At 33.9% G+C, this 14,879-nt stretch overlaps 1 protein-coding gene across 1 annotated transcript in view; it reads right to left on the bottom strand.

Annotated features, from left to right (window-relative positions):
* Positions 1–14,879, bottom strand: part of TTC3 (tetratricopeptide repeat domain 3) — a 59,513-nt gene that overhangs the window by 34,223 nt on the left and 10,411 nt on the right. Inside the window, 9 exon segments of the mRNA XM_032220364.1 lie at positions 452–456; positions 2,009–2,084; positions 2,952–3,054; positions 3,402–3,468; positions 7,384–7,492; positions 8,690–8,738; positions 8,887–9,049; positions 9,973–10,027; positions 14,356–14,418. Of these exon segments, the coding sequence (XP_032076255.1) occupies positions 452–456; positions 2,009–2,084; positions 2,952–3,054; positions 3,402–3,468; positions 7,384–7,492; positions 8,690–8,738; positions 8,887–9,049; positions 9,973–10,027; positions 14,356–14,418 (690 nt within the window).

The raw sequence follows: 14,879 nt of genomic DNA, 5'->3' as shown, positions 1-14,879 counted from the left end.
GAATTAAAATTACCTGCTTTCATCCAAATTGTCTACAAAGTTCTAGAGAAACAATAATTTGTTCCAAGCCTTTCTCATCCAGAACATTTTGAACTGTGTATGTTTTACATATTCTTCCTATAGATAATTTGTTCATGGACATAATTTTTTTTACCAATATCTAATTATATTTTTCTGGCATCAACATATTTAATATAGGAAACCATAAGCTTCTTTATAAATATAGTTTTAATAATAGCATTTTGGGAAAAATATACATAGCGTATTTCATTAAGGAAATAAACATTACTATAAGAAGATTATAAAATAATTTATGTTACCTGTAATTGAGATGGATCTACCATATTTAAGATAATGCAAATGATTGTTCAGCACTGTGAAAGCACTGATCTATTAAAGATGTGGATCCATTTTCCTATCTGTCTTCAACATTCTAATGAAGGTATTATACCTCTCCTACAAAATCCAAAAACAAGGATAGTTGTTTTTTTTTATATCAAAAAATACTTTGTAGTCTGATTAAGAAAAATCCTCTAGAAACTTAAACTATATCCTAGACAAGCAATAACACTTCAGCAGAATTTCAACCGCATTAGATTACTGCATGAAACAATAAGAATAGAAATTATAGTCTAATAATATAAACAGGTTCTGACATTGACCACTCCTACCCCAAATGTGATGACGCCAGTGCCATCGCACATACAACACCCTTATCTACTGACTGTCCCAAATTTTGAGGGGGGGGGTGTCACCAAAATCTCAAAAAACTAATCAAATTTCTACATTGTGGATCATCCCAGGAAAATTATTTATTTATTTAATTTTAATTTACGTTTTTTGTTGCTTTAATGTTAGACATTCACAATATAAATAGTCCCACTCCTATTGCATGGCATACACAAAGAAACTCCAATTATTCTTGAGTTAAGACCTACATTTTTTCTCGCAAATACGAGCAGATTCATTGAATGGTTTTATTTTTTCATCATGAATCAATTTCTGTTCTTTTATGTTTGAAAAGATTACTTGCTATATATCTTACAGGTCTACAAGGACTTTCTATCCAAATTTATTGCAGGCTAATATAAAGGCTGTTAGAATAAAATAGATGTAAGTGAAGTTGTCATTAAGCTACATGCCCACATGGACCACTTTGCTCAATGATCACAATCATCCCAGTTTTCCCAGTTGCAGTCATTTAGCAAAGTGGTCAGGTAGGCATCTAGCTTAATGACTTCATTCAAGATTCTGGTCCTAAGTTCAGGACTACCTGTATTTACCTACATCTATTTTATATTCTAATAGCCTTTATATTAAAAGAACCTGCTTTGTTTCTGAAGACTGAAGAAAATTTTCATCTCTACCCCACAATGCATGGAGGAAAGAGGAAATCCTTCAGCAGGTAGCAGCAGCTTTCAAACTTCCTTGCCACATTCACCATTAACTTTCTGGGGAAGTCGACAGAAAAGAATGCAAATAGCGATGGCATAATCGTGGGAGGCTTGACAACTAGTCGTAAGTGCAAGACCCCAGATCACGATCACATGACCATGGGTAATGTTTTATGATGGCCAGAAGCTCTTTCTGAGTTAGACTTCAGTAATTAAACAACTGGTTCCTAAATCAAAGACTACCTTTAAAACCTTAGGTAGTAAAGCTGACATTAGATGTTTTCTGACTTTTAAAAAAAGATGAAATCCCCTTTTTCTATAGAATATTTCTAAAGACTAGCTGGTCCAGAGAAACACACTGATCTATACTGAGCTTTACCTGAAATGAAATAGTTTTATTTATTTAATTTCTATATCAAAAAATTAGCAACCAAAATTTCCTAATATAAACATTAGCATTTTAATGATGGTCAAGATTATTGTACAACTCTATGCATATATTTCAGCAATTTAATAATCATATATTCTATCCAGCAACTTTTCCATAATCAGTAAATTCATATGCTTGCTATATTTCCCATATTTAAAAAATAATGTATTATTTATTATTTTACCTGTTGCACATTTCCACATTGTAAGTTATGTTTCTCTACAACTTTTTTAGAATCAGTTTTCAAATTCACTTGTTCTCTGCAATTAAAACAATTTAAGAATAATATCCTGGTTAAGAATCTTTCTCATCTCTGAAAAATGTATTTTTACAGACTATTGCATATTTCTCTCTTGGGATTTGAAAGAGATAGAAGTGATGTTGATGAAAAAGAATGCTGAAATAAATTTCTTAAAATTAAAGTATCTGAATATCAAACAAGAGATTTGGGAAATATATTAACGATATATGAAATATGGAATATTAATTCCTTAATTTACAGTTAAAGAATAATAAAACTTTTTTCTTAACTGACAACGTAATAACTACTGAGAAACTCTAAAAATAATTTATTTATTTTAGAATGTGAAGAAAGAAAAATCGTGGATCAGTCAATTAGTACTAACAATGAAATAAGGTCTTAAGGACACACTAAAATTACATTTAATTCTTCAGTGAATCATTTCACCTTGCTTACTTCAAGCATACTGTGGAGAAGCCAGGCATTATCTTTATTTCTTAAAGAAAAACTCTTAGGTGTACAGGTAAATTGGGTATATTGTGTTAATTCTAGATATAACATGTCACAGTATTTGATTCTGCAATGTACAATATTTGTGTTTTATTAAAAGATGCAAGGAAGAAGTTTTTACTTGAGGACAATTGCATTTTGTACGGAAGTTTGAAAATGCACTTCACAAATATAAACATATATGCAATTCTCTAAAGTAATTAACATTAAAAGATAACATTAATTTAATATTAATGTAGGACATTTCTACATGTGAACTTTCATTCCCTTTATTTGAATAACATTTACAAGTTTGTAGCTTGGCTTCATTTTTTTAAAAAAAAATAAGCTAGTTTAATAAACAAATATAAATAAAAGTTCTATGTGCCATTAGAGCAATGTTGCTGCATTGCTTTGACTACATAATACAAAAAGAACATTTACTTCAGCTTTCAGAATCATCCATTTGGCTTCTTTGCTTTTTTGGATTTCACTTACTTCTGTTAATAAATAAGGGAAAGAAATGCATATTGTTACTTATTTTAAAGGAATTACATAAAGATCACCTTTGCAACTATTATTCCCAAGAATATAAGCAGCAATATGGAAATAAGTGTGCAAAGAAACTAAGTACATAGAATCATCTAATCACATGGACAATTAGAAATCTTAATGCTTAGAAACATGAATATAATTGGTTTAAAGACACAGTATTTAACAGTGATCATATGCATTTTAGACCTACAATCTTATACCAACTGTTTTAAAATCTTTCAATTTCACTAGTTATTTATACTAGAAGTCTCTCAATCTAAGTACATACGACTTTAAAAATGTATTAACTTACCTGCTGGAAAAACTGATAAATGATCTATGTTTTCTCTACCAACTCTAGTTTTTATACTTCCAACCATCTGGCAATAAAAAAAAATGTTATTTTTTATTTATGTACCAAACACATCCAGACTAAAAGAATTTAATTCTAAGCATGAAACATTTTAATGCAAGTCGGGCCTTAATTTACAACAGTTCATTTAGTGACCATTCAAAGTGACAATGCCACTAAAAAAGGTGACTTATAACTGTTTTTCACATGACCATTATAGCATCCCTATGGTCAAAGGATCAAAATTCAGATGCATGGCAACTGACTCATATTTATGAAGATTGCAGTGTCCCAGGGTCATGTGATCATCTTTTGCAACTTTCTTACAAGCAAAGTCAATGGGGAAGCCAGATTCACTTAACAACCATATTACTAACGTAACAACTGAAGTAGTGCACTTAAGAACTGGCAAGAAAGGTCATAAAATGGAGCAAAATTCACAATATTGTGAATTTATTTACCAACTGAAATTTTGTGGTCAATTGTAATCGTAAGTCAAGGATACCTGTATTTTTATTTATTTATGGAAGACATCTTTCAGAGTTAAAATGATCCATTGATCTGCATTTTAAGCTTCCTAGATAAGTTAAAGTAATAAAAGTCTTCCTCTTATTAATAGGTACTGCCCCTAGGATAAAAATACAGTATTACTGCCTCCTTTATCTGGATGTAAAGGAAAGGGCAGCAAATGAGAATTGTTGGATATGCTGTTATGGATTCGGTTTTATTTGAAGAATAGTCAGGAAAAGTTTTTCTCAGAATCAGAGATCATAAATGTAGTATATCTGTACCATCTCTGTGTTTGGGATTCCAAAAAAAAAGATGCATGCTGATGGAAGACAAGTTTTGACATGCTACAATGAAGAACAGAAGTCACATTCCCAGTCATAGAAAGAAAATACTGAATATTTTGCAAAAAATGTCCAGAGTTTAGCAGTCCTTAGCCAACCAAATAGCAATCTGATTCTCAGGGGGAACATTCCTTCACATGAAGTCACTGGTGGTTATTGTTTTAAAATTCTAATGTGCTTCCACACACCCCTTTAAACTGAGGCAAAATTGGTATGGCTCTGCTACGAAATTTGTCTTCAGGTAGAGGAGGGGAAAGGAGTACAGGCAGAGACATTTAATGGCAGTTTTGGAAGATAAAAGCCCCTATGGCACCCATCCCCTACAGCCAGGTCACACATTCCCGAGGCACCTTTGATCCACTGGCAAATTCAAAATAAAGATACAAAGAAACCACTGAAACCTTTTTTCCATTTGTCTTCTATTTTTGGCATTTATACTTAAGACTGAAAATGATGAAGAGCACCTCACTGGCTCCATCAAGAAAGAGAATTTCCCCTCAAGATAAGGGGGGAAATCACAATTCCACATCAGACCCTCTCATAATAACTTTACACCTAAGGAGGCATCTACACATCTAAGGGCAATCCTCCTTCCTCACATATCCTCAGGGCAACATCTTAATATACACATCCTCATGATCAAAAGCCCAGGACAGGAGCACCTCAATCTGCACATCTAAAGACCGCTGGAAGTTCATTGAGGCTTTTTTATTGTGCTTTACTCTCTGTGGAAATAATCTACCAAAACACAACTCATTGTTTATTTCTATTTTTTCTGACATCATCAAAATAAGTCCACAGATGAAGAAGGAAGGACTCATGAGTGCAGATAATAAAAACAGTGGAGTTAAATAAACAAATTCTAAGGTACTATAATAGTGAAAAACAAAAGAGAGAAGAGATTATAAAAGTGAAGAAGAATACTTGAGATAATTGAAATAGAAAACAAGCTAGTGCCTGCTCTAAACAAATAAAGTGGAAGGAATAACAGATAATCTCACTGATACTTGATTCCTATTTTCCAAGCAAATGTAAAAAGTAATTCACCCTTGATGCTACAAGGATAAAGATTCATGCTTGTTATAACTGGTAAACATGGAAGGGTTTTAGAATTTTCTCTCTAAAAAGGTTCATTAATGGAGAATGCTGCTATGATGTAGAATCACATGAGATATTTTAGTTTCTGGATATTAAAGTTCATATAGGGTAAATGTAACCTTAGTCATCTGGCCCCAGTAATACAGGAACTTTAATTCTTTACTAGTACAGTGGGACATGGGAAAGCTGGAAAGCTCATCCAAACTAATAAATATTAAGCTCATAAGAATTTAATATTCTAAGAGTATCTAAAGTTTGAGTGTTAAGAGGTATGAGGAAAAACAAAATATATTCATGAGACCTGCAAAAGTCATATTCTCACAAGGGTAAAGTCTTGGAAAGTAGTACAAAGTTCTAGGAGATTGATGGTTACCAACTCTAAAATCCTTTTTTACTGCAATGATGATAAGAAATAAATACAATACAAGAACAGAAGCTTGAGAAAACAGATGAAGTTTGAAGTTTAATAACATTTGTATGCCGCCCAATCCCGTAGGACTCCGGGCGGCTTACAATACAACATAAATCAAAAAGAAAAGAAGAGAGGAAAAGATAGATTTAAAAAACATAGATTTAAAACACACCATGCACATAAGTGGGGCTGGACCGTATTTGGGGTCAACAGCCCCAGGCGTGCCAGGTTTTAGTGGCTTTACAGAAGGCCGAGAGAGTGGTAAGGGTCCGGATCTCTGCGGGTAGATCATTCCACAGGGCCAGGGCAGCTACAGAGAAAGATCTCCCCCAGATGTTCATATGGCCTAGCAGTTACAGCCTCAATAATACTATATAGGCTTTTCCACTGAATTCTATATTTTACAAGTTGGCTAAAAATGCCTTCCTTCTAGGAGCCATTTGTCGGTAGGATGAAATCCAGTTGAACACTAATTGATGAGATAAGGGCTGAAGATACTGACAAAATTTATCTGTACAAATATTCAATTATCATTTTATCTTTCACCAATCTGTCGGCAGGCCTGGGGGTGATGAGTTCCCTCCCCTCTCGACATGTATGGTTGTGCGACTGTTGCCTACTTTTATTATTTGTATTTTGTCTTTTATGTTCCCCCTTTTTTTCCCCTTTGAATTGTTCGCCGCCCTGAGTCCTCCCGGAGAAGGGCGGCATACAAATAATAAATACCAATACCAATACCAATACCAATCTGGTAAAGAAGAAAACACCTCTTTAATGAGGTAGTGACATACACATCTTTCCTATGGCACCAACAAATTATGATTCATAATAATCTCATAAATTATTTAAATATGGAACTTTCTAGACAAATAAGTTATGTTTATTGAACAACTGTTGACTACAGCTATATATGATGCCCATTTAATAGTGAAGTATCTAACAGCATAAATAGGGATTAGAGTAAAGAATGAGATCCTGCTACAATAAATGCATACCAAGTCCTACAGCTAAAAAAGTTGAGAATTTGGGACAACTGTGTACAGAATTAGCCAATATAATATAAGTAGAATCACTATGGCTGCATCAGACTTGACTATAGTTATATATGATTCCCATTTAGTAGTGAAGTATCTAATAGCATAAAATAGGGATTAGAGTAAAGAATGAGATCCTGCTACAGTAGATGCTGCATATTTCTCTGTGCAATATAGTCCTCTGACACATTTACAATTGGATGTTCTCCATAATCAGCTGAGTTAAACATATTTGTTCACAATCTTGTAGTCTGTAATGCCCTTCCAGCTTCCTTATTTTTGAAAGATAAAAATGAAATAAATTCCCCAGAATATTTGCCTAGCATAGTTCCTTAAGTTTCATTTGTAACACAAGGTTTTCAAGATTCTGTTATTTCACCATAGTGCAACAAATAGCATTCCTGAAATCCCTGCAACACCTCTATTTTTACCTTGCGAACATCAGTCTTGCAGTCTGTCTAAGTTTCTCTGTTTCGTTTTATATTTGACAAATTCGAGGTGGATTTTTTTTCCTATTTATTTCATTAATACATTGATTTATAACTTACATTTGTTTGCTTCTGCTGGCTAGGATGGTGATGAGAATCACATAGTTTTTTGTTTTCGTTGTGAGATTTTTTTGATTCTTGATTACCAACTGACACATACTCTGAAGAACTAATGGAATTAATCAAGCACAAATACATAACTAAACATAAATTTCAAAGATTGTTAAGGCAATTATTATTTTAATAATCTATAAATATACAATAGTATCATGAGGTATGTTACCAACCAGCAATATAATATAACCAATCTTTGTTAATAAAATAAATAATATTCAAACAGAGGAGTAAGTGATTCTCTTGGGTTGACTGAGTTCATGTTAATAAAATCTTTGATAAATATTTATTAAAATGGGGTGCACTGAGAAATTTTAAAACATGCAAATATTGATAGAAACATAAAAAGGATGTATTGTATATGGAGTATGCAACTAAAGAAAAAATGTAAATATATATTCATTCTGCTGACTTTGTTATACAGAAATGAGAATTGGGTAAACCCAGAGAGGGTAAAGAATGACATTATGAAATAAATACCAGTATAAGGAACTACTGATTATTATTTATATCCATCTTTATTATTTTTTATAAATAACTCAAGATGATGAGCACACACATTACTCCTTCCTCCTCCTATTTCTCCCACAAAAACCCTGGAAAATGGGTTGAGCTGAGTGTTTGGCCCAAGATTACCCAGCTAGTTTTCGTAGTTAAGATGGAACTAGAACTCACAGCCTCCTGCTTTCTAGCCTGGTGCCTTAACCATTAGGCCAAACTATCTCTCTTATAGAGAGAGAATGTTTTAGAGTTAAATTACAGAAGAAATATGTAAAGAGTAGGTGAATGGATCAAAAGGAAAAGATAGAAGGAAAAAAATCATGGCAGGGTGATGTTCAGGACATCTTCCAAAAAACAGAGTTAAAAAACAAAGGCAATTTATCAATTGGTTTATAGACCTAGTGGAAGCAAGGATGGTCCTCAAGAATAGAAAAGTATGGATATAGTAAATGGTGTGGGTGTAATATTAGATTCCCTTTCTCTTATCTCTTCCCTTTAATTACTTTTGTCCATTACTTATTTCTTTTTGACCATTGGTAAATATTGCTTACCCAAAGGGGATAAAATATATAAAGAATATATGTGTACACTTATAGGTTAAGTATGGGTATTAACACAAAAATTGGTCTGATAAAAAATTAATAATTTTATTTATTAAATTTGCCACCCATCTTGTTTTAAACAATTTGTTTCAAACAGTTATTATTAGGTTCTCATTTACTTAGAAATGTGAATTTTGAATTAAACTTACTTTTTCTGCAACAGTTGTTTCTTTAGTCTGTATTTATTTTGCTTTATACCTAAATGCAATAAAAAAATCTGAGTAACTCGTATCATACAGAATACACAATTTTAACTTTTATTTCACTAATTTTATTTTCATTCAATATTTATTTTATAAATTGAATTAATAATAAAAAGAAATACTTTAAACAAAGATATGGTTACCTCTAGCGTCTTCCATTTGGTTTTTAAGCTTCTCATGTTGCTCAATAAGACCCTTCACTCCTTCAGGATTCTCTCTGCACAGGATCTGACCTCTCTCATTGGCTTCTAATGCCTTCCTATGCTCACCCAAGAATGATAAAGCATCACAAAATCGATAATGTCCCTACAAAAAGTGGAAAAGTTTTAATGTCATTTTAAAATAAAAGGGTGTCAAATATTAACATTTCTTAATTTGCTAGTTACTTCATACTGCAACCCAATCCTATGTCACTGAGAGGAAAAAGAAATATGTTCAATATTATACACAGACATAAACTTGCACTAGACTGATGATTAAATGTTAACACTATTTCATTTACTCAGTTGCTATTCTAATAAAAATATTCAAGCATGTAAATGAAGGATTTGGGAGTATACCAAATGAAAAGTTATAGTTATATCGATCTTAGAGTGAGCTACAGAATACATACCGTTTCCCCGAAAATAAACCTCCCCAGATAATAAGCCCAATCGGGCTTTTGAGAGCATGCACTAAAATAAACCCCACCCTCAAAATAATCCCTCCCTGAAAATATTGCAACACACCAGCAGCCATGAGGTGACCATACTGGCCGCCTCCTGTACCTCAAAAATAATAAGACTTCCCCAAAAATAAGGCTAAAATCGGGAGTCAAAAGAAAATAAGACCCTGTCTTATTTTCAGGGAAACACAGTATCTACTATGGCATTTTATCATCTTTGCATTGGGGCAATTGGATTATTCAAGAATCTATAATAATCTCCAAATTATAATTGCTTTCTATGCTTCTTTCTTGGGGCCCCTCATTTAAAAAATCTGCAGATAAACAACCAACTGTTTTAATGATACTATTAATGATATCATCATTAATCATCAGGAGACATAATAATTCAGTATATTTTATTTTGCATGTCCTCATACTGCTAGAAATGGATTGCTCTCAGAACCCATAACTTCCAGAATTGACAGGATTAAATACAATGGAAACATCATTACTAAATTATTTTCATGTACAATCTCAAACTTGAATCATAACAAAACAAATTTATAGGATAAGTACAACTAACCTTAGGCCAAGAGGGCTTCAAAATAATTGCTCTCTTTCCATCACACAAGGCTTTTCTAAAACAAAAATATATTTGGCACAAACAATTTAGTAAAATGTTTTCATTCAAATTGAAAATATTTTCAAATGACAAAATTTTAATAAACCTGAGAAAAAATTGTCATTTATAAAGTTACATTTTGAGAGCTTTCAGGAAAAGCCATCTTCATGACTATAATAGTTTTCTGTTCTTCTGGAATATTCTAACTTCACTAAGACAGAAGATGGCTCTGCCTTCTCAAACCAACCTTGGAAGAATTAAAAGGCTTCATTCTTCTCATAGCGTAATAGTTTTTGAAGGGAAAAGATACTTAAGTTTCACTTTTTTCTTTTATTGTGAATATCAGTTCTGCTTGTATTTTTCAGAACATATCAAAACACAAATAAATTAATGGAAAACCAAATTAATTTCAATTAAAATTTTATTTGTAATGCAGTTTTCTATGTAATGCATTAGAGAATTAGGGCACAAAAACTAATTTAAGAATATTTTACATAACATGCAATTAAGAATATTCTAAACTCTAACACTGCCTTCCACACCAAAGCTGACCTAATATGATCATAATAGAAACCTGTCAATTGCAGTCGCAAGAATGATGTTTGTTAAGTGAAATGATCACGTGGTCGCTTCATTTAACAGTCCCCAACCTTGCTCACCCTGATAAGATACAGTAATCTTTATTGTCATTTTTTTCCTGTGGGCACTTTGGCACACATTAAAAATGAAATTCTGTTGACTGCTCTCAAAAGAGTACACATACATAACACACATATAGATATGCTATAATACATACATATGTATATATCTACACCCTAATGTATAAATATATATAAATACTAGCTGGATACCCATGCTTTGCAATGAAACTATATGATCGGGCAATGCAGGAGAAATCAGGTTCACTCCGGTTCATTCCGTTGGTTCAGTGGTGGTCAGCGATTGAAACACATGTCGGTGATTGAAACACATAAGGAAATATACCTCCTGGAGTCCAGAAGCAGTTCCATGGGTGGAAGGCGTAGACATTTTGGTGAGGTACCAGTGTTTAGTACTGTAAGGAACCCCAAACCGCTCCTGACTGTAGTGGAACATCTGCCCGTTTGAACTGAGGTAACGGAATGTGAGGTAACTGGCAGTTGGAACAGAGTTATTTTCAGGTGGGGAGGAGGAATAGAATTCCTTAGCACCAGAGCATGTTAATTACTGCATTAAAAATACTATCTGATGGTCATTTTGAAACATCCTTTCTTAGTGAGCACCTAGAAGCCAAGAGGAACATATGTAACAAATTTAAAGTTTGTAGGCTTTATGGTTCTGGAGATTTCGTGATGTGTGAATGATATTTGGCTTTTATATATATAGATTAATCACTATCCATCTTGAATACATAGCAGAAAGAGGAAGCTTGTGAGTTCACAAGGTTGATGCTGTATGGCAAAAAAACTGGCTGAATCTGGATGTTCTGCTTTGGATACTATAAAGCTTCCCCCCAGAGTTGTAACAAGGAAAACAAGGTTGTGAAGAGGATGTGTAGCATCCCAGACAATTCTGCGGACTGTCATTAAATGACCATGCAGGTCATTAAGCAGAGCAAAAGATTCCTCAGGGTGGGGAAAGTCCTGGGAGGCCAACCAGGCCGAGGTCTGCCTGCCCTCAGTCTCCCAAGGCCTCTCCCATCCCGAGACTCTGATTCCCATCCCTTGGGATCCCCCAAAAGCCCACTTTCTACTCACTTTCCCCCACCACCTATTGTTCACTTACATTTCAAAGATCTCAAGAGCTTTGGACTTTGTGTTGTGTGAGGGCAGGACACTCCACCCCATAGGGTCCCTGGGCCTTGTGGCTGTCCTGGATGCAGCTGCTATTTTCAGTGTGGCTGCAGGAAATTGTGCTGTTCCAATGCAGCCACATGGCCCAGGGACAAAGCTATGCAGACTGTGTTAGGAAAGCAGAGTGGGTTACATTGTCTCTGATATACATGGCTGCATCCCAGAAGTGGCCATTTTGACACAGTCATAAGGAATTGACTACTCTGAAAATGGTGGGCGCTTCTGAGATGCAGCCAAATGGCCCAGGGATACTGCGGGACAGAGTAGACTATCCTCCTTCCCCAACATGTAGTCTGGCACTCTGGAGATCTTCAAAAAGGTAAGTGTGAGATGTGTAATGGGTGGTAATTACAAACGTAGGGGACTCAGATGCTTGGGAAACAGGCTTAAGGCAGTGTGGGGAGTGAAGCTGGCCCAAGGACTGTGGGGACTCAGTGGGATGGGATGGTGGGATAACTGGGAGAGTCACTGAAGATTCTAAGTCGTAAAGATGAATGTTGTAACTTTCACCATCACTAAGTGACTGATTATAAGTAGAGGACTATCGGTACCTTCCTTTGAGAAGGTTATATGTTCCTGTTCATTCTCAATTTTTCAAAATTTTCCTTAGTCATCCAGATAGAAAAAGAAGCAATGTTCACCAGAAAAATATAGAAAAATAGCACAATCCTCCAGAACACCAATACAATTTCACATCAATAAAATTTACATGCTTTTTCCCCAAGTTGCCTTTGCTAATAGACATGTTTAATTTTGCAGTGTCTGATGAATGAGCACACTGGGGTCTGCAAAACATTTTAATTATCAAATTTCATGAAATATTGCAGCTTGAGTGCAAAACTGTGATTTCAAATAAGAAACAAGGTTTTCCAACATTTTGACTTTGAAACAAAGTTTTATTTACAGCGATAAGCAAGGGTGTGAAAAGATATAACTAGCAAAAGCTTTTTTGGCTTTGCTATATCTGTTGGAAATGTGTCTTGGATTTCCCTAGCTATCATTTAGTTGTTAGGCAAATCAGTTTCATCCTGCTGAGAACTGGATTTTGACAGAGTCTGACACAATATGATTAACACGCACTCATTGTTCTAGTACTGGTAGGTACTCTTTGTACCTAATTGCTGATATACTGTGTTCTGAATAATGGTAACTACAGTGTCCATGCTGTTTGTTCTGAGACAAATGTTTTTTGACAAAAACTTGCCAATAACCCCTTTACTTTGCCTGAAAGTTTTTTACTTTGATTGGATAAGGAAAGAAGAAATAGGGCAAGTAACTTAAACTGTCACCTAGATTTTTTCTTTTCTCTACTCTGCCAAGACTCAGATAAAGTGGCTTGGCTTTTATTCCCCTTCATTGAAGGCTGAAGGTTATAACATTCCATTTTGCCTTTCTCATAAAAGAAAGAGTTGGCTCCCTCAGCCAGATTTTTCAAGAATCAAAGGAGTTTGCAGCTTTTTAATCTACTTCCTTATCTTCCTTTCTGTCTGTCAATCCTATTTAAATCCCTACTTTTCCAGAAAGTTCCCAGCCACAGCAATTCAATTATGGAGGATGGTGTATAATTGACAGGGAGGCAGGGCTATACAAGGTCACCTTTAGATAAACTCACCAGCAGAAAACCTACTGTTTTGCTAAAGCAGTGTTGAAATTGGCCAACCATCCAAATATCTTTCTATTTTATATTTTTGTATATGTTTTTCAGCACTTCTTTCAAAATAGTAAATTCAACTAGTTCTGTAGTTTTGAATTCTAGTTATTGATATTTACTTTTTTGTCTCATTTATTGATAGACTAAAAAAGATAAATGCAACTTTTTTAAAAAGCAATAAACGATAATAATTATATTTATAAAGGCTTATTTATTGTTTTACACAATGGTCTCAATGAAGATTGACTATATTAATGGGATATTATTTTTTAAAGTGAATGCTGTCCTTTTTCACTGATAAACCCACGACATAAACCCTGAACATCTCTAAAATGTGAATTCTAGAATTAAACCTTTTTTAAAAGAGAACTATGGAGAAGAACATTTGTAGCTCAGGATTGAAATAAGGAGTCCTTGGTGATCTCTGAGCTTGGTTGTTTTCTTTCAGATGTTTTATTGCCCAAAGTAGATAACATCAATTGTGCACAGCTGTACTGCTGAGGTCTGGAGGAAAACAGCCAAGGTCTCAGAGCACCAAGGATTTTCATAGTCAGAGGGAACTTTCACAGATTACAAATGTAACTTATTATCTACAAAACATTCTTATTACATTTTTAAAAAAGTGACTTTTCTCTCCCTACTTCAAAATAGTTGTTAAATAATCTATGGTCTGAGTGCACTTTTCTCTATGCGCTGATTTAAACCACAGGCACAGAATATGTTGAATTACTCTGTAAAATAATGTAATTTTTGCAAATGAACAAACTGAACGTTTCTTTGCTATTACAATCATGGCAACATGATTTAAGAATATGTTCAAACCAGCAAATCTCTCAGTTGCAAGGGGGAAACCATACTTACCGATACTGTCCAATTCGGAGAAAACAGAGAGCTCGATTGCCATAAAGAAAGTGATTTTCAGGCCTTAAAAAAGGTTAGATAAAATTTAGCTTGTAAGCCATAAAGAAAAACATAAACAATTAGCCATAAATTATTTCAAATGAAATTTTAAGGTATCAAAATTTAATGTGTAAATTGAGTTTGAAGAAATACTCATCTTTTTTTAAAAAAAAAAAACATTATCTACAGAACAAATTTTATGAGAATTGACTCTAGACAGAATGCAAGTGGCATGGCTTTTAGTACTAGTCAACATGTGGCTAAATAGCAGAATTACAGCAGTTTGTATAAACTGATCTTGCTAACAACAGTGCATATATTGCTCATTCCTCAACAATTAATTCTTAATGGACAATCTACTTTTATGCTTTCTCTCCTGAGAAGACTGTTGAAATGAAAACGAAGGTGAATCAATATGAATATTGCATGTTTTTCTTTCCTTACAAACAGAGATGAGGGCTTAGGGTCAGGCTAGTTCCATTATG

The sequence above is a fragment of the Thamnophis elegans genome, chromosome 6 (assembly GCF_009769535.1).
Source record: "Thamnophis elegans isolate rThaEle1 chromosome 6, rThaEle1.pri, whole genome shotgun sequence".
NCBI lineage: Eukaryota > Metazoa > Chordata > Lepidosauria > Squamata > Colubridae > Thamnophis > Thamnophis elegans.
The sequence above is the reverse complement of the archived record's forward strand: the minus strand, read 5'-3'. Positions and strand labels throughout refer to the sequence as shown.